At 38.4% G+C, this 23089-nt stretch overlaps 1 protein-coding gene across 2 annotated transcripts in view; it reads right to left on the bottom strand.

The window, feature by feature from the left end:
* Positions 1 to 23089, bottom strand: part of LOC124614030 (stAR-related lipid transfer protein 7, mitochondrial) — a 116496-nt gene that overhangs the window by 65610 nt on the left and 27797 nt on the right. For both annotated transcript variants that reach the window (XM_047142853.1, XM_047142852.1), the window contains exon 2: positions 12734 to 12864. In XM_047142853.1, coding sequence (XP_046998809.1) covers positions 12734 to 12864 — 131 coding nt within the window. The remainder of the gene's footprint in view (positions 1 to 12733; positions 12865 to 23089) is intronic.

Below are 23089 nucleotides of genomic sequence, written 5' to 3' on the forward strand. Positions count from 1 at the left end.
AGAAAAATGGGAGTAAGGGTAAGAGTAAGAGTAGGAGGAGGAGGAGGAGGAGGAGGAGGAGGAGGGAAACGAAAATGAGAAATTTTGATCAACACAAAGCTACATATTATATCAGATAGTACAGATGAAAGGAAAGCATACAATGGGGAACAATAGATTACAAAAAGATAGTGAAAGGAGAATGTGTAGATGCATGGGAAACAGCTGTAAAAGCAGTGACAGAGATACATTCGGAACAATATAATTATTGCATCAGTGGATATATTGAAGTGGAGTGTTAGCAGCTGCTCAGGGCAGAACAAGAGGAGAATAACAACAGTGGCTTCTGGTATTTCAAATTATGTATAACTCATCTTTTGTGGAGTTATGTAGTAATGAGAACCATCTTCAGGTCCTCACATACTTTTAATTTATGAAAAAATTACAGTATCTCTATTTCAAGATTGGAAAGTATTCATGATGAAAGCGCCCTTTTATTATAGGGTGCTTCAATACAGTTTTGAAGCACTAAACACCTCAACTGAGTGGAGAGAATCTGAAGGAACTTAGATTAGGTCATTACTCGCTATTACATAGTATGGGTCTGGGCCAATGCAGTAATGGAGAAAATGACAATGCACATCACATATTCAGGCACTCAAAAATTTTGGAATATATCTCCATATAAGAGTTAAAGAACATGTTTTATTATTATTATTATTATTATTATTATTATTATTATTAAAGATCTGAATACTTCTACTGTTGTAATTCTTTTTAGGATTGCATAACAGAGTGGCCAAAATTAAAGCAACAAACTGCTATTTCCACCTTCTGTGTCTAATTCATGATACAAACATACACACCATAACAGATGATGTTACACCACAATCACTGTGTACACAATGTGCAGAATGGCACAGAGAAGACGCCTTCAGACTCTCTGCTATGGAGAGCCATATGAAGAATGGAAGCAGGGGAGTTGCAAACTGATGTGACCTGATAGCTTAATGTGAATTATTCTGTTGTTTCTCGGATAGGGCGACAGTTTAGAGAGACTGAAACTGTATCCCGGAGACCAGGACAGGACTGACCACATGTGACACCAGAAAGAGTGGATCGTTATTTGGCTGTAAGGGCATGACAGTACTGCCTTCATAGTGCACTGCAACTGACATCTGACCTCGCAGCATCCCCTGGACATGTTATATTGAGGCAAACAGTGTATAGAAGGCTTCAGCAGAGCTGCATTTACTGTCGGAGACCTGTTGTCTGTTTATCTGAGGTGTGTATTCCCAGAAGGGAACATCTAGAGTGGAGCCATCAACAAGCCACCTGGATGGTCGAATGGTGGGCCAATGTTCCTTTCACAGATGAGTCCTGATTTAGCCTGGGGAGTGATTCTCAACAGATTCACACCTAGAGGGCATGTAGAACATGATTTTGGGACCCAAACATTGCAGAAAGAGACTGATATCGAGGAGTATTCATAATGGTGAGGGTAGCAATTATATTGATCATTTGAACACCTCTTCATCAAATTGTATGCATGAATCAGCAAGATTTAACTGCTGTCAGGTACTGTGAGGAGATATTGGGGTCTCATGCACAGTTGTTGTGAGGTGCTGTGGGCCCAGACTTGGTATTGATGGATGATAATGCTCAACCTCTTAGAAAACGGGTGGTTGATGTTTTTTTGGAAATGGAAGATATTGCACACATGGCATGGCCTGCTCACTCTCCCGATTTGAATGCCATAGAGCATGTCTGGGATGCACTAGGGAGACAGGTTGCATCACATCAGCATCCACCAACCACTCTCCAAGACTTGTGAGCAGCTCTGCAGGAAGAATGGGCATTATTGCTTCAATATGAGAATGATGACATCATTGTCAGGCCTGAATTGGTGCCAAAGGTGGTCACACATTAACCAGTTGTCAGAATACGTGTGCAAATCCATTAAGTTGGAAAAAAACAAAGAACATTTTTGTCTACCGTTATGCACATTGCAGTGGATTACGTTCTGAATTCTTTACATTGTTTCTACTTTATTATCACCTATTTATACTGTTTTGTGGTAAAATAAAGCAACCTTAATTTTGGACACCACTGTAGTTACAGAGTATCACAGCAAAGAAATTACATTAAAATAAACTCACCAGAAAAACACAGTACTAATAAAATAGCAAAATACTTAAATATGTAAGTGCACCAAAAAATGCTCAAAAATATGTAAAGAGATGTGAAAATAATTGTAAAACATGTTTGTTATAGTCATCTAGCATACCACATCAACTGCTCCTTCCCATCACCTTGGGGAGTAGCTGGGAGCAGACATAAACACGTAATAGCTATTTCACACCTTATTTAACTTAAGAGGGCAGACCTCACTCTGACCATGGGCTGCTGACTCACCAGTAAACTGGTGCATTGGTTCAAAATGTGGCGTAATGATAATGACATCTCTATGTCACATGCAGCACACAACTGTAGGCTCTCAAGACATCATATATGATATATGTGGCTAGGCACAGAGCAAATACAGTGTAGTCCCCCCCCCCCCCCCCCTGCACTCTCCCCAATCCCCCGCCATCAGTTAAATCTTCAAATAAATGCATTGCTAATGTACGAAGTTACAAAACTCCATTTCTTAAATTAATCCTGAAGTATTGCTTGTCTTAGATTTTGGGAGACCTCCTGGAAGTCCACAGAGGCACACAGCTCTGCCCTTGGGCATGATCTGGAATCCAGCTCACACAAAATGCCATTAAGTATGATTACTCACTGATTCCAAATGTCTTTGTTATGTTTGGGGAATCAGAGAATGCCATTTCCACAAGTGTGCTCTCAACAAAGTGGAAAAATGGCGACTGTGAATAAGACAAGAACCAATATGTACACCACATCATCATAAGGAATTACCACTGAATTGGTTAGTGGTGGCTCATCAGGAAAGAGGTCAAGTATGCTGCAGGTTCTGCAGACACTTATGGCCAGCCATATCCCTTCCTGGTGAACAGCATCTATGATCTTCACACATGTAGGTGTTACTGATCCATACACATGGCACACATATTCCACCTGGGACCAAACAAAAGCCTTGTAAAAGGTTGGGATCCTCACCCTTTCCCTTAGCTCACAATGGAGTCCCTCAGCTGGGAAAAAAAGGAATGAATATGTTTCAAGCATGACAGAAATCAAAACACACATATTTCTCTGTTGAGAACTGATAATCAGTGTTCTGTGTCCTTTGTTCTGAACTATCAGTCATCATCTCCAGCTGGTATAATGCTGTTACAATAGTAAAGGTGGAACAAAAATAAGGATATTATTAAAATACACCTACGAGTGAATTAATGTTACTGATAGCAATAACAACAGCATCAATTGCAGTGCTGAGGACACAATTTTTGAGATATAATTTTTGTGTTTGAATTGGTCTAACAGAGCTTTCTCCTGCTCCATTTCTCCAAATGTCATATTAGGAAAACACTATAGGATTTATGCCTCAGGTGATATTGTAGGCCTTCTCAAGATTGAAAAAGACAACAGTGAGGTGGTGTGTGAGAGTGAGTGAGTGTGTGTGTGTGTGTGTGTGTGTGTGTGTGTGTGTGTGTGTGTAGTAAGGATTGTTGAGTAGGCACGTCAAACAGAGTCATGTTTCTTGTTACAAGGTATTCTCTGAATTAAATACTGAAAACAACTTGATAAACCACAAAAAGCAATGGTTCACCATCTGCCCCAGGGTCTTAGTTAAACAGCTAGTTATGACAACATTACTATTCCCACTCAGGCAAGTCTGGTCCTTCCTGGTTTGACAAGGGATATTAGTATTGCATCCTTTCAAAAGTTGGAAAAGGCTTCAGTGTCTCAAATTTGATTGAACAGGGTGCAGAGGATTTCTTCAGCTATCTCTGTTGGTGCCGCAATGGGTTTTGTCATGACTGGCCATTGTGCAACAGTCTTATCAATGCTGAATGCTGAAAGCTGAATTCAGCGCCCACAACACCCTGTTTCAGTGACGACTTGCTGGTGATGGAAAGCTGAACACTCTGGAATTTAGGAATTCACACCATTATTTCCTTTTTCTCTCCTTACTAACTCAGCAGCATCTGGTCTTTTTGTCCTGAAAGACTGCAAGGTTACCTCTAGTTGGTCAGCATTTAAATCACTGCACAGCCTCATGAGGTAAGACTGTATATTTATTTGAAGACTACAGTTGTTTATTATGGGTTATCCTATTGAAAGGGGTATGTCCTTACTTTCCTCAGATCTAGTTGGGCTTACCCAATTGGGTATACAGGGACCTTCAGTTTGATATGGAATCCAAACTACACTGCAACTTAGTATATTTCACATATAAAAATTATAGGGTTTAGCATCTCCAACTCAGCAAAATATGAATTTGTGATTGTGAAAAAATTAGTAAAATATTAAGATCTGGATCAACCCAATGCAATTCACAAGAAGGTTACAATGCACACGACACATTTTGAGAGGCTCTCCCACATGGTAAAATGTACAAGAATCTTTCAAAAATGTTAATACTTTAACAACATAAAAAACTGTAAACGGTGAGACTAAACAGTTTCATCTTTCTTTACATTTTCTGCTGGCAATGTTGAAACCCACATGCTAAATTTTATTCTGTAGATCTTCTTTTTCCATTGGCTGGAACAACCTCCTAATATTGCATCACAAAATGTAGGCGGATGAGCCAAATTTTATTAACAGAAGCAATAAGAGACAGACAAAATCTTATGACCAACTGAGGATTGAACCTCTGGATTTGTAGAATGACAAATCATGCAACAGCCACATGCCTCTTACAATAGCAGAGTGGCACTTACCATTTCAATGTAGGTCAGGTCTGCAGACTTTGGAATGGACGTATAATGGTCTGGTGTAGCAATTCATACGTTCCCGGACGCTCTTTGAACAACCAAATGCAACCAAATGTCTGCAAAATTTCCGGCTAGCTTCACTGACAATCCATTTTTGTGGCTTCCTTTGAGTACTACTCTGTCTGTTAGCTGTGCAAATGCCAGGAAAGGACACACTAGTGCAAATTGGTGATCACTTCTGACTGAACAGAGTCAGTGAGGGCTGGAGAATATATTAAGAGACTGGCGATGAAGAAATACTCCTCAGCAGTGCAGAAGTGAGCCTTCTACCTCATCTTCAGATTACAGAATTCGTAAGTTTTTCAACATAACCTGGGATCATGGGGTTGCAAAGCATCATAACACCTTGTGCTTTAAAATCCCTGCAAAGGTGAAATGAAAGAAGAGCTTTTGTGATGAGGTTGATAAGAGTCTTGTAATTTAGATCATCATTAGGGAACAAATATAGAGAACATATGTTACCCTTTGCAGAGCATACACAATTACAGAAGCTACTCAGAAGCTAGTGTTGAGAGGAAGAGGCAAGGATGATACTCATAATACGATACTATAGTTCAACCATCTTCAACTCTCTCCCTACTGTCATCATTCTGTGACTAATGGTGAAATCCATTAGCATTGTGTCACATACAAGATTTGTTGCCTAATCAACTACAACTTAATGAATCACTTTCAAAGGCAATTATAATCAGAAAACTGTTTCCCACAATACCTGAAGCTGCCCTGCATACAAAGAAACCCTCTGAATTCGACCGTCTCGGGCAATTTGGACTATCTTGAACCGCATCCGAACGGGCCATGAACAATGTGCAGACACACTCTACAAGAGCGGCAAATCAGCACCACTGTGTGACTGTGGTGCGGAATGACAAGACAGTTGCTCATGTTGTATCGACATGTCCCACACGTACCTACAAGGGTCCTTTTGAAGATTTCTTCACAGTGACGAGTGATGTTATAAAATACATAAATGACCTTCATATCCATCCATAGCTGTTGTTATTTTTATTATTTTATGCTGGAGAACTGTGCTTAAATGTTGATGTGTAGTAATTTGTAATCTTTGTACATGTATTGCCATTGCCATGCTATAAATAAAACAATCAGAGCAATACTTTCTTCGCCCATTCTAGTAGCAGTATTAAGTTAACAATCACAGCTCACAGGGGGGGAAAAAAACATGATAAAGTGGTTTAAGTATTGTGTGGTAGCATTTTGTGCATTCAAAATTATCAGGTACAAGTAGGTTAATTGGAGCCATGTTGATGGAGTCACATACTCTACTTCCTAGAATACTAATGTCGTCTCATAGAGACATGAAGTGTCTGCCCAACACAAGTAAAAGAAACAACATCCGCAGTCTTAACAGCCTAACAATGCAAAGAAAACTGTACAAAGAAAAGTAGTATGTTGACAAATACAGTGGTAATACAACAGGAAGAAGACCTCAAACAACAATTTGTAAAATATGGCACCTGTCACATGTTCATAAGCTATAATGTTGCATGTGAAGAGGGTGTGAAAAAGCTGTTCAGACACACTGCAATGACAGTGGATACAAAATATGTTTTGTGAGTTCTGTATTTTAGGAAAAAATTGTTAGAAAACTACAGAGTACTGTTTTCAATGAGCCATTTTTTTTTATTTGGCTCCAATTTCCATATTGATAAACTCATTTTTTGTGTCTAAGGTACTCAGAGTGACTCCATTTATTTGCAAACACTGTACCATATTTTGCTGTAATGAAAATCTTGGATATTTCAACTCTGACAAAAGAGATCAATGTAGTAAATATGGTGGAAATATGAATTTCTTAGAAGCACATACATTACAGCCTCTCAATTTTCATATTCCATGATCAGTAGTTCCTCTTTATCCCCTATTCCCCTGCAGCATGTAACAACCAACAACAATTAAAAAGAAAAAATCCTTTCAAAAAACTGTTGAGTACTCAAAAAGAGAGATGGATGGTACAGTACTTATTTGCGGAGGTGCAATTCCTCAAACAACTGGTAGAAAAGTCATAAAAAGATATAACAGTCCACTAAGCTTTCAGAACTACAGATTCCCTCTTCAGAGAGGGGGAAAAATAATGACTGGAACAAACTGATAGGGAGGGGAGAGAGTGGGGAGGGGGGAAGCGAGGTCATTCACTAAAAGCAACACATATTTATGAAGAGGAAATCAGGCAAAAATGAAGTACTGCATCCAATTCTAGAATACTGTTCCAGTGTTTGGAGTACTTATCAACTTGACATGACAACAAACTTTGAACAATTTCAGAAACATGCATCAAATTGACATGACAACAATTTCAGAGACATGGTGCTAGAATCATAACAGGTCGGTATAACTCTGTAACAACATGAGCCTAGGGAGATGGGCTTGAGGGACGAGGAGGAAATTATTGTCTAATGACCCATCAATATCGAGGTCTTTAGAAGTAGAGCACAAACTCTGATTAGGGAAGTATGCAGAAGGAGAGTGTCTGTGCCCTTTTGAAGGAATCATCCAGGCATTTGCCTTAAGCAATTAAGGGAACTCACAGAAAACCTAAATCAGGATGGCCAGATGCAGGTTTGAACCACTGTTCTACCGAAAGCGAGTCCAGTGTGCTAACCACTGCACTACTCTGCTCAGTATGGGCTCAATGTCGTCGAGCAGGCCACTTACAATAATAGGCTGACCTAGTGTTGTGCCCTGGTACTCACCGAGCACTGGCATCTGCCTGCTGGTCAGTGGCCATACAGATACTATAAACGGCGATACTTTGACATGTGGCATATGCGACTTCTGTAGCAGCAACACCATTAAAAATCCATTCTCGATGTCGTAGAGCAGGCCACTTACAATAATATGCTGACCTAGTGTTGTGCCCTGGTACTCACCGAGCACTAGCATCCGCCTGCTGGTCAGTGGCCATACAGATACCATAAACGGCGATAGTTTGACATGTGACTTCTGTAGCAGCAACACCATAAAAAATCCATTCTGGTGGAAATAAATACTAGCCACCTTGCCAGGCTGGGCACTTTTAAAGCAGCAAGTCATCTAGTCATCAACTAGAATAGTATCAGCATCCACCATGAGGACACTGCTGCTCTACTGTCATCTGGACAGGACCACCTAAGGGGTTCAGAAGCAACCTGATGGGCCGAGGGTCGAATCGAAGCCCTTCTAGTCACCAAGCCACTGGGGTGCTTGCCAGTGCCAGTTGCCATCAACCAGCTGCCAGTCTATCTGGACATCTGTGATCGTCACTTGCCACGGTGAAGCAGCCATCAGCATGCCGGACTCAGTGGGCTGCATCAGCCCACCAAATCAACCCTTATGTTACTCAGCTATGGTTGGGACAGTTGACTATGCAAGATCATGCCACACCTGGGCCACATTTAGTGTAGCAATGGGCGCAGTCCTTTACAATGCTTTGCTACTGCGAACTGTGTGTCAAGACCCACCTTCTAGCACTGCTGATGTGGGTCTGAGTTGAATTCTGAACTACTGGGTGTAATACAGGAATTGTACAACTACCAAGTGGCTTCTGACTCATCCTGGCCTACCAGATTTCACCAGAGCATACCCACACTCTCAACAATCCATACCAAAGTAAACAGAAATTCTTGGGGAACTTAAAGAGGTAACACTGAAAAAAGGGCAACATAGTTCTTGGAAAAGCCTATTGTATAAATTTACAGAAACTGCTTTTGAAGATGACTGTGGGACCATTGCGCTACTACCAAAATATATACCATGTAAGCATCATAAGTAAAACATAAGAGAGATTAGGATGGGTACAAAGGTATATGAACAGTCATTTTTTCCCTCACTCAGTACATGAAAATGTAAGGAAAGAAAATTGATAACACTGTATGATGTACCATTCACCATACACGGTGCAGTGGCTTGCAGAGTATTTATGTCTGAAGATGAAAATGAAGGAAAATATGTCAATGAGAGCGGCAAGTCAAAAATGGTATGCTAGTAAGTGTAAGGAAATCTACACATTGAGCACTCAGAATACTCCTGCGTGCCTTGGGGCAAAAATTTCCACTGACAACAGCTTTATATTGTTGCTGTTCAGATACAATATGAGACAAGGATAGAGTAAGTAGTAAAGGTGAATTTAAAAGGAAAATGAGAAAATGGCACATGGATAGGCTAATACAAATAAATGATAATTAAGACAAGAGAAACAGGTGCGTACTAATCAGAAAATTTCTCTCTTTCTGAATTTGACAATATTAGGAATATAAATGAAGATGAAAAATACATCTCAAATGGATAAGTTATCTTATGGGTCAGTATATAGCTTTTCTCTTGTTCAAATTACTGGTTAAATCATGATAAAAGCAATCAAAAAACAACAGTCTTCTACAGCACTCACGTAAACTCTATAGTGGCTACTCTTGGCAGCACTGAGGCAGTAAAATGAATAAGGGCACTTTTTAACGAATTTGTACATAACAACACACTGGTATTTGAGCCCAACAGAGGCATTACACACATAGTAACAAGTACAGGATAATGTCTGTGCAGCACTGACACGATATTGTAATTTCCTACTTCAGAAGTGATTCAGTGGAAAAGAAACAAATAACCACTAAGAATGTAAATACCACCTGTGAAAGCTTGCACTGTATAACTTCCACATGTCGTTTGCACTATTACACAAACATACACAGTGTAAACAGCACTTGGAAGTTCTGTCATATACAACAGAAACAGCAGTAATCAGCAAAATAGACAACAACCCTCTATGTATTGCTCACACAGGGCTCATGAGGACAAGATTAGATTAATTACACCAAGCACAGAGGCATTTAAACATTCATTCTTCCCGCACTACATAGTGAATGGAATAGGAAGCAACCCTAATAATTGGTACAATTAGGGCTACCCTCTGCCATGTACTTCGCAGTGGTTTTCAGAGTACAGATGTAGATATAGCGACGTATAAAATTCACAGATGCACATTTCTGGCGTAACATTTTAGCAAAGGTTCTTACGTAACAACTGACACTCTGATGGTGAATCTATGACTTGAAAATTTACATTTATTAAATACAAAAACCCAGTACAGAGGAGACTCAATTACCCAGACTTCAGTTATACAGATTCGCAGTTATGCAGATTGACAACTGTGGGCAAATATCCTTGTAGTCTAGTCTGTATGTGCACCGATATGTCATGCTGGTACTACCCACCTGTACCCTACGTTATTTCTGCACCGAGCGTTTCATTATTGTTTGAATATAAACAATGTAAGAAGAGATAGATTGCTACTTACCATAAAGATAACACGCTAAGTTGCAGACAGGCACAATTAAAAGACAATTATACATACGTTTTTGGCCTCAGCCTTTGTCGGAAAAAGAAAAACACACACCATTCACTCTGGCAGCTCTGGCTGGAATGTACATGTGGCATTCTGGCCAGAGCTGATGGAGTTGGCAGTCATGTATGCATGAAGTGTGCTCAATTGTGTGAGTGAATGGTGTGTGTTTCTCTTTTTCTGCCACAGGCTGAGGCTGAAAGCTTATGTGCGAGTGTTATGTTTATGGTAAGCAACAATCTATCTTTTGCTACATTGTTTATATTCTTACCTGGAGCTCCATTGTTTCATTATTGTTTGAGACATACAGTGCACATTTCATTATTGTTTGAGTTTGATAGTTGCCAATTGCTACAACATTGTGAACTGCTGCACCTGTGTTTACAAATATCAAAGCGTGGAAGAGTGGTGTTATCAAGTAAAGATAAAATTAAAATTATTGATTCATTAAGAAAAGTAGAATGAGGTCTTAAAGTTAACCAACAAGTATGGCATAGGTACTTCTTTGTCAAGTGATATTTAAAAGAATACTTGTTCAGTTTTGACAATACAATGAAAAGGATAGCTGCTACTCACCATACAGCGAAGATGCCGAGTCGCAGAAAGGCACAACAAAACGTCTGCCGGAAAGTTAGCTTTCGGCCAACAGGCCTTTGTCAAAACTAGACAACACACACACACACACACACACACACACACACACACACACACACACACACACACACCATGCAAACACAACTAACACACACATGGCCACAGTCTCTGGCAGCTGAAGCCTGGCTCCAGCTGCCAGAGACCGTAGTCGTGTGTGTGTGTGTGTGTGTGTGTGTGTGTGTGTGTGTGTGTGTGTGTGTGTCCTTGATTTTCCACAGTTTGATGGAAAAACAGATTTTTGGAAGAAATTCTGCATTGTGGGTTTTCACAAAAAACAATCACCCGATATTAAAAATTAACAGTAGAAAGACAACTGCATGACAATCTATTTAAAAGATAACCATATGCAGGTAACAAAGTTTATCTTTCTCGTCGTAACAATACAAAAATCAGTTTTCTTCATAAATTCAGTTATCCAAATTTTTGGTTATCTGAATGACTTACAACAACAATTAGTCCAGTTAATACCGTCTCCACTGTATATGGATTTTATTATTATAATTTATCTTCAATATGTAATACTTTTACAGAACATTCAATCTTTATTAATCATTAGTGGCCCCTAGAGTGCCCTGAGGTAATTTTATGTTCAGCTAATCACTCTGTAGCTTAGTAGAACATTCATCTTGCTTAATAAAGCATTGGTAGTATTCCTCAAGGAGTCATGAAATTGTTAGTATCCAATATTTAATCACCTGTCTCAAAACTATCTGAGCAACAACTTTTGGACACTCTCAAAACTAATTCAGAGTATGTTATCAGTTTAAGACTTTATAATCTATAACTGCCTCCAAGACAGTTGCAGATTTTTTTCCTTTACAACAGTAGGGATGGCTGAGGTATTGCAAAATGCATTTTGTTACCCGAAATTCACTGCATCAAAATAAATTTGTTATCATTACTAACTCTATGGTATGAGGCAAATACCAATGGGGCTGACACTGAGCAGCACACTATGAAATCTCTACCATGCTTATCCCCATGACAATATAAATATGTAAGGGTCCAGTAGCATTTTAACCACACACAGTTCCTTCCTCCACCTCCACCAAACAATGATGCTTACTAGCTACAGTAAAGAATAATCAGTTAATATTTGATCCATTTGTGTAATTTCAGCTGCAGAGTGAATTAGACTTGTATTCGATAGAACTGTATTTATTGTATTTGGGGTATTCCTCTATTATTTAGTCCCAAACCAAAATATCAGAATTATATCCTACTCTGTGATAGTATTACAACTGTAAATTTCAATGATAATAAGAAAGTGCTGACTTCTCCACAAAGGAAACTCCAAGTGGGAATATCAACAATATACGATAAGACAGACTGTGACTTACTTTAAAGATATTACATTAAGTTGCAGAAAGGCACAATTAAAAGACACTTACACATAAGCTTTCAGCCACAGCCTTCAGCAGGAAAAGAAACACACACCATCCATTCACACAAGCAAGCACACCTCATGCATACATGACCACCATCTCCAGCAGCTCAGATCAGAATACCAACTGCGCGTGAGGTGTGCTCGCTTGTGTGCATGAATGTTGTGTGTTTCTCTTTTTTTGTCTGATGAAGGCTGCTTCTGAAAGGCTTATGTGTAAGTGTTTTTTAATTGTGCCTGTCTGTGACTTAATGTGTCATCTTTATGTAAAGTAACAGTCTATCTTTTCCAACGCTTGATTTTTTCCACAAAAAATGAGAACTCCTGTGCTGCAGCTATAAGAAACATAGATGAAGACCAAGGACTGCTTCTTTCTCTGTTCCCAGAACATACAAGACAATGATAGGCACAGAAGAGCAACTTCATACTTCAATTATAATAATATTTGGAAGAAATTGTTTAGTCTCTTTGTTTATATACCTGCTTCAGTGGAACCTGGAATGGAACCTGAACAAGAACATTCGCAGCAGTTTTTGTCAGGACAGGAACAGACTGAACGCTTCTTTCTTGTCTCAAACAGATTACTTGTCTCTTCGAGTTCAGCAGTGTACCTGTAAAAAGAACATGTTTACAAAATTTTCATGTGATTATGATTTCCCTTAATGTGGATATGAACACTGGTTTCCACAGATATTTACTCACTCATCTGATTATAAAGCACAGTCACTACAATCCCTTTCCTCGTAAGTTGTATGCTTTAGAAAAAATACATTTTCTTTTTAATATGAATTGTTTTGTATTAACTTTTTGCTTAGTGCCCTCTTATGATTTATTTATTTGTTTATTTACATGAGTCAAACAGATACACATGGAACAAAAAAGAAACTGGGCATACCCTGGGAATCGTGTGGCCACAAACTGCCAGGCGGCTGATCCTTTCAAATGGAAATGTCGCTTAAGATCGTAAGAGTAAAGTGTGGGCTGGTGAGTAGTCCGATGTACTGTTATGGATGAAGGCGTGGTCTGACTGAAGTAATCTCTATGGATTTGCACAATACTCTACAAAAGGTTGGGAATACTTCACTATAAAGTGAATAGTATGAAACTTTTTCACAAGCAGGTGACATGTAAAAATATCGTGGCAAATGGAAATTGCTGTGTGGCCAAGATTCAGTAGTCTTTTGTATACATAAAGCCACAGTTGCTGCGAATTTCTTGAGCACACTATTTTCCTGTGTAGGCTGTTTTATTTTAACATAGCCATTATATTTCATGATTTTTGCGATTAGCTGATTTTGTTTCTGAAGGCATTATCAAGCCATATCACAGTAAAAACTGTAATGCATATATCATGATATAATCCTCTTCTGAAAAAATAACTAAATGTTCTCCCATCCAGGAATACACCAGCAGAGTCCCAGATATGTTAGAGAACTGTGGATTATATTACCGTAGGGATACATATTAGTTGCATTAAACATTTAGGAGTAAAGGAGACCACTCACTGAACAACAGAGCCTTGTCAAAGGATTTCTTCTAGCAAAGGTTTTATTCTCTTTTACACAAAAGATGACTCAATACTCTGCTATTTGATTACTGGTCTTCTTTACTCCTACTTATTCATATCAGTTGTATTAAATTCACTGAAATGAATCTAATGGAATCACTGGGAATAGAATCAATAAAATACAATGATATGAAATACATCATTTGTCAGTACATACTATATTATGGGTTCAGTGTTTCTAAACAGATTCACTGATATCATATCATATTGGGGTAATGCACTATTTTTATCTCCATTGATTCCATTCATTTCACTGAGTTGACTTCAAAAAACTTGCTGACTTCTCATTGTCTTTAACCAGGATACTGGTTTGATACAGCTCTCCATTCTAGTCTATCCTGTGCAAGCCTCTTCATTTTCATATGACCACTGTAACCTACTTCCATTTGAACCTGGTTACTGTGTTCATCCCTTTATCTCTCTCTACAATTGTCACTTCCCACACTTCCCTTCATTACCAACAGACAATTCATTCATGCCTCAGGATGTGTCCTATCATGAAATCACTTCTTTATTCAAAGTTGTGCTATTAATTTATTTTTTCCCCAATTTGATTCAGTACCTCCACATTAACCCTAGATCACAAAGCCTATTCCTATAGTATATAAACACAAATCATCAGAAATTTTACTATGTTTTATTATACTCATAAAAACACACTACAATAAATTGAAGATATAGGTAAATTTGACAGAGACTTCTATTGCCACTAGTAGGTTGTTCTTGCCTTGATGTAATGGTGACTCAAAAGTGTGTTTATGGACTGGGAACTTCTAGCCTCTTCCTCATCCAGGTTTAGTGATTTCTTCACCCAGGTGTATAAGAAAATGTTTTCTTGGCACTCTGTTGGCTCTCTGCTTCTGATTACTGTGAGTATGGCTAACTTCAGCATTCACAGATCCAATATTTATCATGCCACAAAACACACACAGAGACTGTTTTCTAGTTTTCCAGCTACGTCTGGTCCAGTATGTCTACTCCAAATCTGGTAGCACTGTAACCCACTATTATGTGTGGTTTCTTACTAATGTTACTGGTAGTGGACAGGTCATGAACAGTTAACATAGACATACCTAATTTATTTTATTTATTTATTTATTTATTTATTTTTTTTTTTTTTTGTGAACAGTAGCTTAGGGAGTATTTCCAGTTTGTTGAGGTGAATAGTGCAAATCAGTGGGAGTTTATCCTTCAAAAGATCATTAGCCAGTTTTGCTGAGGGAAACCAGTTGTCTAACGTGATGTTTCCATTTGACCTTCAAAGAGTCTCGGTCATTTCCCTCACATATAACTTCCCGGGTGGCATTCCATTTGTGCCTGTGAATTTTCTAAGTAAGGAGACATGTCAAGCATGTACTTTGTTTTTGTGTCATTACTATTTTGATCCTTTATTTACTTGGGTTTATTTGGGACATTCATGCAGAAAGGACATTGTCAATTGTCAATTGCACACCTATGTTAACAAATGGTCCTGGTATATAACAGGTTCCGTAGTTATGAACAAACTGTTCCCAAATTTCATGTACTGGTATGAAATAATTGTTTTCTCTTCTAGTTTGATGAGTTTCTTTGTTATCAAATTGCAATTGAGACTAAGGTTCGAACCTTTCGAAACTTATTATGGCTCTGTATAAAGAACCAATAAACCTGTATTGTATGTTCCTCTTACAGACAGACGATCATTTTTTAAAGCTGCTGTCATTACGAAGATTCCTATCTATTTCTTCATTTTTATGTGCCATTATATCTCACATGTGAAAAACATAGGAAATGTTTCTTGAGGAGTCTTTGCTGCCTCAGCCTGTTGAATGAAGAAGCGGATAATGTTTTTGCTTGGTGTGCATCAACTTGAATGACTGGCAGATATTGCAGACCAGCAGGAATTGTTCTTACCTTGTGGAATCTTTCTTGGTGGCAACACTATATTTGTGTTTCTTGACAGTGAGGAAATTCCACCATCATCTTCACTTTCAGATGCAGATTCATTACATTTGTCAGATTCAAGCAGCTTCCATTTCTGCCTACATTGCATAAGCACACGATAGTCTTTGGGACTGCTTTGATTTATGTCAGTATTTGACCGTGGAATATCTTCACAATCTGAATCAGTCATTACTATTTCGCCAATCTCTACATTATCAAGTTCTTCGTTCAAACCAGAATCACTGTGAAATCGGTTTTAATCTACTTCTTCAACATTTTCATAAGCTGTTCTTTGAAATTTGGGTCATCTGCATGCACAATAATCATCTAAAAAAATATAAAATGAAAATTCAAATACTTGCCAGCACATATTATGCACACTATGTTGACACATATACTTATGGAACTAATATTAGTGCTTGAAGTAGTTCCTGTTTTGCCCTTATCTTATGTATTTCTGGATACGTACACAAATCCTCATCAAAAGACAGCACTCCATACTGCTGAATCACACCAATGACAAAGCATTCTCACTGATCAATCACTTCGAAAGCTAGGAAGCTACAATGAAGTATAGCAGAGATGCACAAAAAAACATATCAAGAAAAGCAATGTTAACCAACCGAACATAGTCAAAATGACAAGGCTTTGTGATCTAGGGTTAATTAGTTGATCTACATCTCTAGTCTTCAGTGTTCTTCTGTGTCAAAAGAATTAAAAATTACAAAATCTTGGGCTTTCAAGTGGCAAATTTTGAGATTTTACTACTGCATTACTTGCCGATCATATGAGACAGGGAACATAACTTAATAAAACTTTCAACCCCAGATCTCAACTGTCAATTAAATCTTTTACTACTGAAATAAATGCTTCAAAGTAATCGGTACTTCACAGTATATAAAACTCTTCAATATATTTTGTGGTGAATTTATCTGTTGTATGTTTCTGTTAATCATCCTGTTTGCCAATCAAGATCACAGGAGATGCTGCTTAGGAGGAAGCCGCATTTTTCTTTTCTTTCTTTTTGAGTGTGTTATGTGGTGTGGTGTGTGGGGGCAGGGGTGAGGGTGGGGCTGGGTGGGGGGAGTCTATTTAGCAAAGACTTCACCATTTGGCAGAGACCATTCATGTGAACAGACAGAAGGCTATCTAGCTGTCACAGCCACATAGCAAGCTACTCAGTCCCATGAGCAATACTTCAGTGAGGGGCTGGGATTTATCCCTTTAGTGATACTTAAACGACCTATTATTACAATACTTAAGTCATGGGCCAGAACCAAAAACTAACTAGGTCAATTAAGCAACACACCAATTACCACTCTGCAAGGCTTAAGGTTATACGTGTTTCATATCATACTTTGAAATGTGACCCTCATCACTTCATGTACCTAATATGGGGACCAACAACTAAATACAGCAAGTGAGTCACTTCACTTGATGTAGATGTATCTGGCATTAGCTCCACTACAATTCAGAATTGTCTTTAGGCCCCTAAACATGAACCTTAAATAACATTCAAACAGAAAAACAATCAGAACAACACTAAAACTATGGGATCTTATCATGGGTATTACTAATACCAAAGGACTAATAGATGGTAAAAGTACAACACAGTATCGTCAGCACAGCAGTCTTAATAGGTGCTAGGCTAATCAGTACAGCACTCAAAACAGTTGAAGCAGCCGGTCTTCAAACTGACCACGGCAGAACACAAAAGAAAAACTTGCGGGAAGTGCCATATAGCACAACAGTACTTGCAACACAGCTGGTAGACAATGCGATTACTTTCACGTGCTCTCATCACACAGGAAATGTCTGCAGGAGGACATCTATGTCTACACTCAGTAAACCATCTTAAGACATGATGGAGGCTACTTCTGGTACCACTATTTTTCCCCTCCTTCCTCGTTCCATCCATGAATGGCAAGTGGAAATAACGATGGTCAATAAACCTGCATTCGAGTTCTAATTTCTGTGATTTTCTTGCTGTGGTCATTTCACGTGACGTAAGTAGGAGGAAATAATATGCTCACCTTCACAGAATATAATCTCTTGGAGTTTCAAAAGTAAACCTGTACATGATGCGCCACTGAAGTTTGTTGAACATCTGTGCAATGTTTTTGTGCTGCTTTAACAACCCTTTGACAAAAAACACCATTCGCCATTGGATCTTCTCTATTTCTCATATTAATCCAACCTGGTACATGTCACAGAATGATGAGCAATGGTCTAGAAATGGTCAAACAAGTGATTTGTTAAGTCACTTCTTTTAAGAATAAATCACATTTAATTCGATTAAGATTTTTCCATTGAATATCAGCCTGACATTAGTTTTACCTACAATTTTTTGTATGTGATTATTCAACTTTAGGTTACTCAGGATGGTCACTTGTAGGTATTTTACAGTAGTTGTGGTTTCCTGTGATACGTCGGTAATAGTGTAACTGAACAGTAGCAGATTTCTTTGTCTACTTAGACACAATACATTACATTTATTTACTTTTATGATTAGTTGTCAGTCCCTGCACCTATCACTGATCCTCTGCAGGTCTCCTTCAAATCTGCTACGAGTCCTGGAGCTTCTGACGTTATACACATGGTCATTTATATACACTGCCAGCACTAAAAATCCTATCACACTTCCTTGGGATAATTCAGTGTGTTAGTATTGTTCTGTTAGGGCTACATGTTGAGTTCTGTCCACAAGGAAGCCTTGAACCTAATTGGATATACTGAATACTCAGTACACTCACCCTTTGCTCACTAAACAGTAGTGCAAAATTCTATTAAATGTTTTCGTCACATCAAGGAACACGGCATAAACCCACATACCACTGTTTATGGAGCTCGTGGATGAATGGGGGTTGCAGGTAGGTACACAAGACAGGTCTACAATCTCAGTCAACCACAAGTGAACAATGAAGCATGGTTGGGCTGGGAGGAGGAGTGGAATAGGGATGTACTATAATCCACAGTAACAATAAAATGAAAAGGATAGTAGCTACTCGCCATATAGCAGTAATGCTGACTCTGGCTCCAGCTGTCAGAGACTGTGGTCATGTGTGTGTGAGTTCTGCAACTCAGCATATCTGCTATTTGGTGAGTAGAAACTAACCTCTTCATTATATTGTTACATTCCATCCGGATTTTCCATTGTTTGGTTATACTCTACAGTGAATGAAGAATCCTGCTGGTTAGCAGTGCTGCAGCCAGTTTTCAACCTTAATGAGTCAACAGCTGCCACAACAATGCCTATAACTACAGCAAAGCAGCAGCATTGGCACAGAAAGGTAAACACAATCACATTAGGCAACTGGTTGTGCTGCACATGAGAAACACCAGCACCAAACCAATCTTAACTGTCAGGGACTTCTCTTGCCATAAGGACTAGAGCACACTGTGTACGTTGGCTGAATGACAACATGCAGAAGAAGTTCTAAAAGTCCTACATGCCAACCTTGTACAAGGCAGCAAACAGACACTGCGGAGACACGGCTAATCCATGTCTCCACACTATCCTTTCTTCCAGGAGTGCTGGTTCTGCTAGGTTCGCAGAAGAGCTTCTGTGAAGTTTGGAAGGTAGGAGATGAGGTACTGGCAGAATTGAAGCTAGAAGGACGGGTCGTGAGTCGTGCCTGGGTACATCAGTTGGTAGAGCACTTGCCCGCGAAAGGCAAAGGTCCCGAGTTCGAGTCTTGGTCCTGCACACAGTTTTAATCTGCCAGGAAGTTTCATATTAGTGGACACTCCACTGCAGAGTGAAAATCTCATCACAGAGATGCTCGTACAGCTCCAGTGGCAAACACTACAAGAGAGGAGCTCTGTAGCATAATGTGATTCACTGTTAAGATTCTGAAAGTGTACATTTCTAGAAGTGTCAGTCAAAGTACTGTTTCTTCCTAGGTATATCTTGGAGGACAGATTTGAGCTCATGCAAAGGTTTCCCAACAACTGTTCTTCCCCTTGTAAGATTCACGATGAAATATGAATGAGGAGAAGTTACAGCAGTCCGCAAAGGCCTCTGCCACAAACCATAAATTACCTTGCCAAGTATACTTGTAGATAGTTCAGTCAGAAATAGGGATTAACCGTGAAAGCAAAAATGCAAGTTTTAGTGACAGTTTGCACACAGATTTAATTCTTCAGTAAGTTAAACAGCAGCATTTTTAAATGCAATATGAGGAAAGAAAATACATTTAATTTTATTTTTGTTGGAGAAACCTTTTAAATTTCTTCCCAGAGTAGTAAAAATGCTGGTTTATAGTATAACATAAATTGAAAACATTTAAGATTATTTCTTCGAGTCTATCTGTCATCAGTCAATTTCTAAGTAAGCATCACAATATCTGTGTGCATGTGCAAGTCATTTTGTGTTAGTTACTAGCTTTAAACTCACACTATAACTTATGAAATTCTACACGCAAACAACTGGAATAGGCCCATACATGAGCTGTGAGTGCATACACATCTCTTTGAATATTCAACACAAATGAAATGGTCAAGGTGTTACTTTACTGAAATAGAACACCATTCCACAGCTTAATAACATTCAATTTCCTTTCAGATTTAACTCTGCAACTTTCATCAACTGAGTGCTAAGTCTATGTGGCCTCGCAGTCCAGCAAAGTTAGTATCCTTGATATCTGCAACATAATTTTATTCTCTCATTTTTTAAATAGCAGGTCACAGCTAGATTATTGAAGAAACTACATTAAATGATTTTAGGAATCTAATGGTAGTACAGCCCACACAGTAGGTTACTAAGTGAAAGCAACACAATAGTTGAGACATCTTTTAAATAAAAAATTACACATTTCAAGCATTAAATGGTTTGATAGAGTGAAATGATAAGAGAAATCAGAAACAACTGGTCAGAATCTACTACAAATAGTTGAAAATCTAACAGGCGAAATGGCAACAACAACAACAACAACAACAAATGTATCCTACGGTGCAAGCTGCAGAATTAGTAAACTGCTCTCAAAATATTTTCAACAAGCAAATAGGAAAGACCTTTTCAAAATGAAGCAATATATAAGACCAGAATAAGTAACATGATATATCTGTACCTTGAGCATACATATCTGATTGCTGTTCAAAACAGACTGAAGTATCTCATGATTTCCCATCCTTCACAGATATCCAGAAGAAAGAGGTAGTGATGAAGCAAAATAAAAAAGTAACAGCAGATAGTTTCATTACATACTCATCCACATGCTACAAATCTATTTCACTAGCAATTAAAAACGTATGGTACAAAGTAATGTACAGTTATGTGATCAAACACATCACCAGTATCTAATGTATAATCTATTGTAGATTTTTCTAATCTGTACATTATGAATTCACAAAAAATTTTGGAATATGCTATAGTTCTTTTACAATATTTTTTGTCCTCCACATGGTTACCTCCGAAATAATAAATAACGTAAAACAATAAACATGAAAGTATAATTATAATAATAATAATTATTATTATCTCTTTCCTTTCTCAGATGTTATGTCTGGTTAAAAATGGAAAGTGATGCGGACCTTCATCAAGTGTGACTTCCTTTTAACTGTACGGTATACGTTACATTGCATTTAGGAACTTTCGGGTCATTGAACATGTATCAATAATTACAGATTTTTGTAGTTGTATATATATGTTTGGATGTAGCTGTATTGTGTTGATGTACTGGTGGATATTGTGTGGTATGACTCCAGTAGTTGATAGTATAATTGGTATAATGTCAACTTAATCCTGATGCCACATGTCCTTGACTTCCTCAGCCAGTTGGATGTATTTTTCAATTTTTTCTCCTGTTTTCTTCTGTATATTTGTTGTATATTTTGTATATTTTGATTAGTTGTGTTAATTTCTTCTTTTTATTGGTGAGTATGATGTCAGGTTTGTTACGTGGTGTTGTTTTACCTGTTATAATGGTTCTGTTCCAGTATAATTTGTATTCATCATTCTCCAGTACATTTTGTGGTGCATACTTGTATGCCAACTAGCTCTGCAGATGACGAAGAAATTGAAGAAATGTATGATGAAATAAAAGAAATTATTCAGATTGTGAAGGGAGACGAAAATTTAATAGTCATGGGTGACTGGAATCCGGCAGTAGGAAAAGGGAGAGAAGGAAACGTAGTAGGTGAGTATGGATTGGGGCTAAGAAATGAAAGAGGAAGCCGCCTGGTAGAATTTTGCACATAGCACAACTTAATCATAGCTAATACTTGTTTCAAGAATCATGAAAGAAGGTTGTATACATGGAAGAAGCCTGGAGATACTGACAGGTTTCAGATAGATTATATAATGGTAAGACAGATTTAGGAACCAGGTTTTAAATTGTAAGACATTTCCAGGGGCAGATGTGGATTCTGACCACAATCTATTGGTTATGACCTGTAGATTAAAACTGAAGAAACTGCAAAAAGGTGGGAATTTAAGGAGATGGGACCTGAATAAACTGACTAAAGCAGAGGTTGTACAGAGTTTCAGGGAGAGCATAAGGGAACAATTGACAGGAATGGGGGAAAGAAATACAGTAGAAGAAGAATGGGTAGCTTTGAGGGATGAAGTAGTGAAGGCAGCAGAGGATCAAGCAGGTAAAAAGACGAGGGCTAGTAGAAATCCTTGGGTGACAGAAGAAATACTGAATTTAATTGATGAAAGGAGAAAATATAAAAATGCAGTAAATGAAACAGGCAAAAAGGAATACAAACGTCTCAAAAATGAGATCGACAGGAAGTGCAAAATGGCTGAGCAGGCATGGCTAGAGGACAAATGTAAGGATGTAGAGGCTTGTCTCACTAGGGGTAAGATAGATACAGCCTACAGGAAAATTAAAGAGACCTTCAGAGAAAAGAGAACCACTTGTATGAATATCAAAAGCTCAGATGGAAACCCAGTTCTAAGCAAAGAAGGGAAAGCAGAAAGGTGGAAGGAGTATATAGAGGGTCTATACAAGGGCGATGTACTTGAGGACAATATTATGGAAATGGAAGAGGATGTAGATGAAGATGAAATGGGAGATATAATACTGCGTGAATAGTTTGACAGAGCACTGAAAGACCCGAGTCGAAACAAGGCCCCGGGAGTAGACAACATTCCATTAGAATTACTGACGGCCTCGGGAGAGCCAGTCCTGACAAAACTCTACCATCTGGTGAGCAAGATGTATGAAACAGGCAAAATACCATCAGACTTCAAGAAGAATATAATAATTCCAATCCCAGGAAAGCAGGTGTTGACAGATGTGAAAATTACTGAACTGTCAGTGTAATAAGTCACAGCTGCAAAATACTAACGCGGATTCTTTACAGATGAATGGAAAAACTAGCAGAAGCTGACCTCGGGG

The sequence above is a fragment of the Schistocerca americana genome, chromosome 4 (genome assembly GCF_021461395.2).
Source record: "Schistocerca americana isolate TAMUIC-IGC-003095 chromosome 4, iqSchAmer2.1, whole genome shotgun sequence".
Taxonomy (NCBI): Eukaryota; Metazoa; Arthropoda; class Insecta; order Orthoptera; family Acrididae; genus Schistocerca; species Schistocerca americana.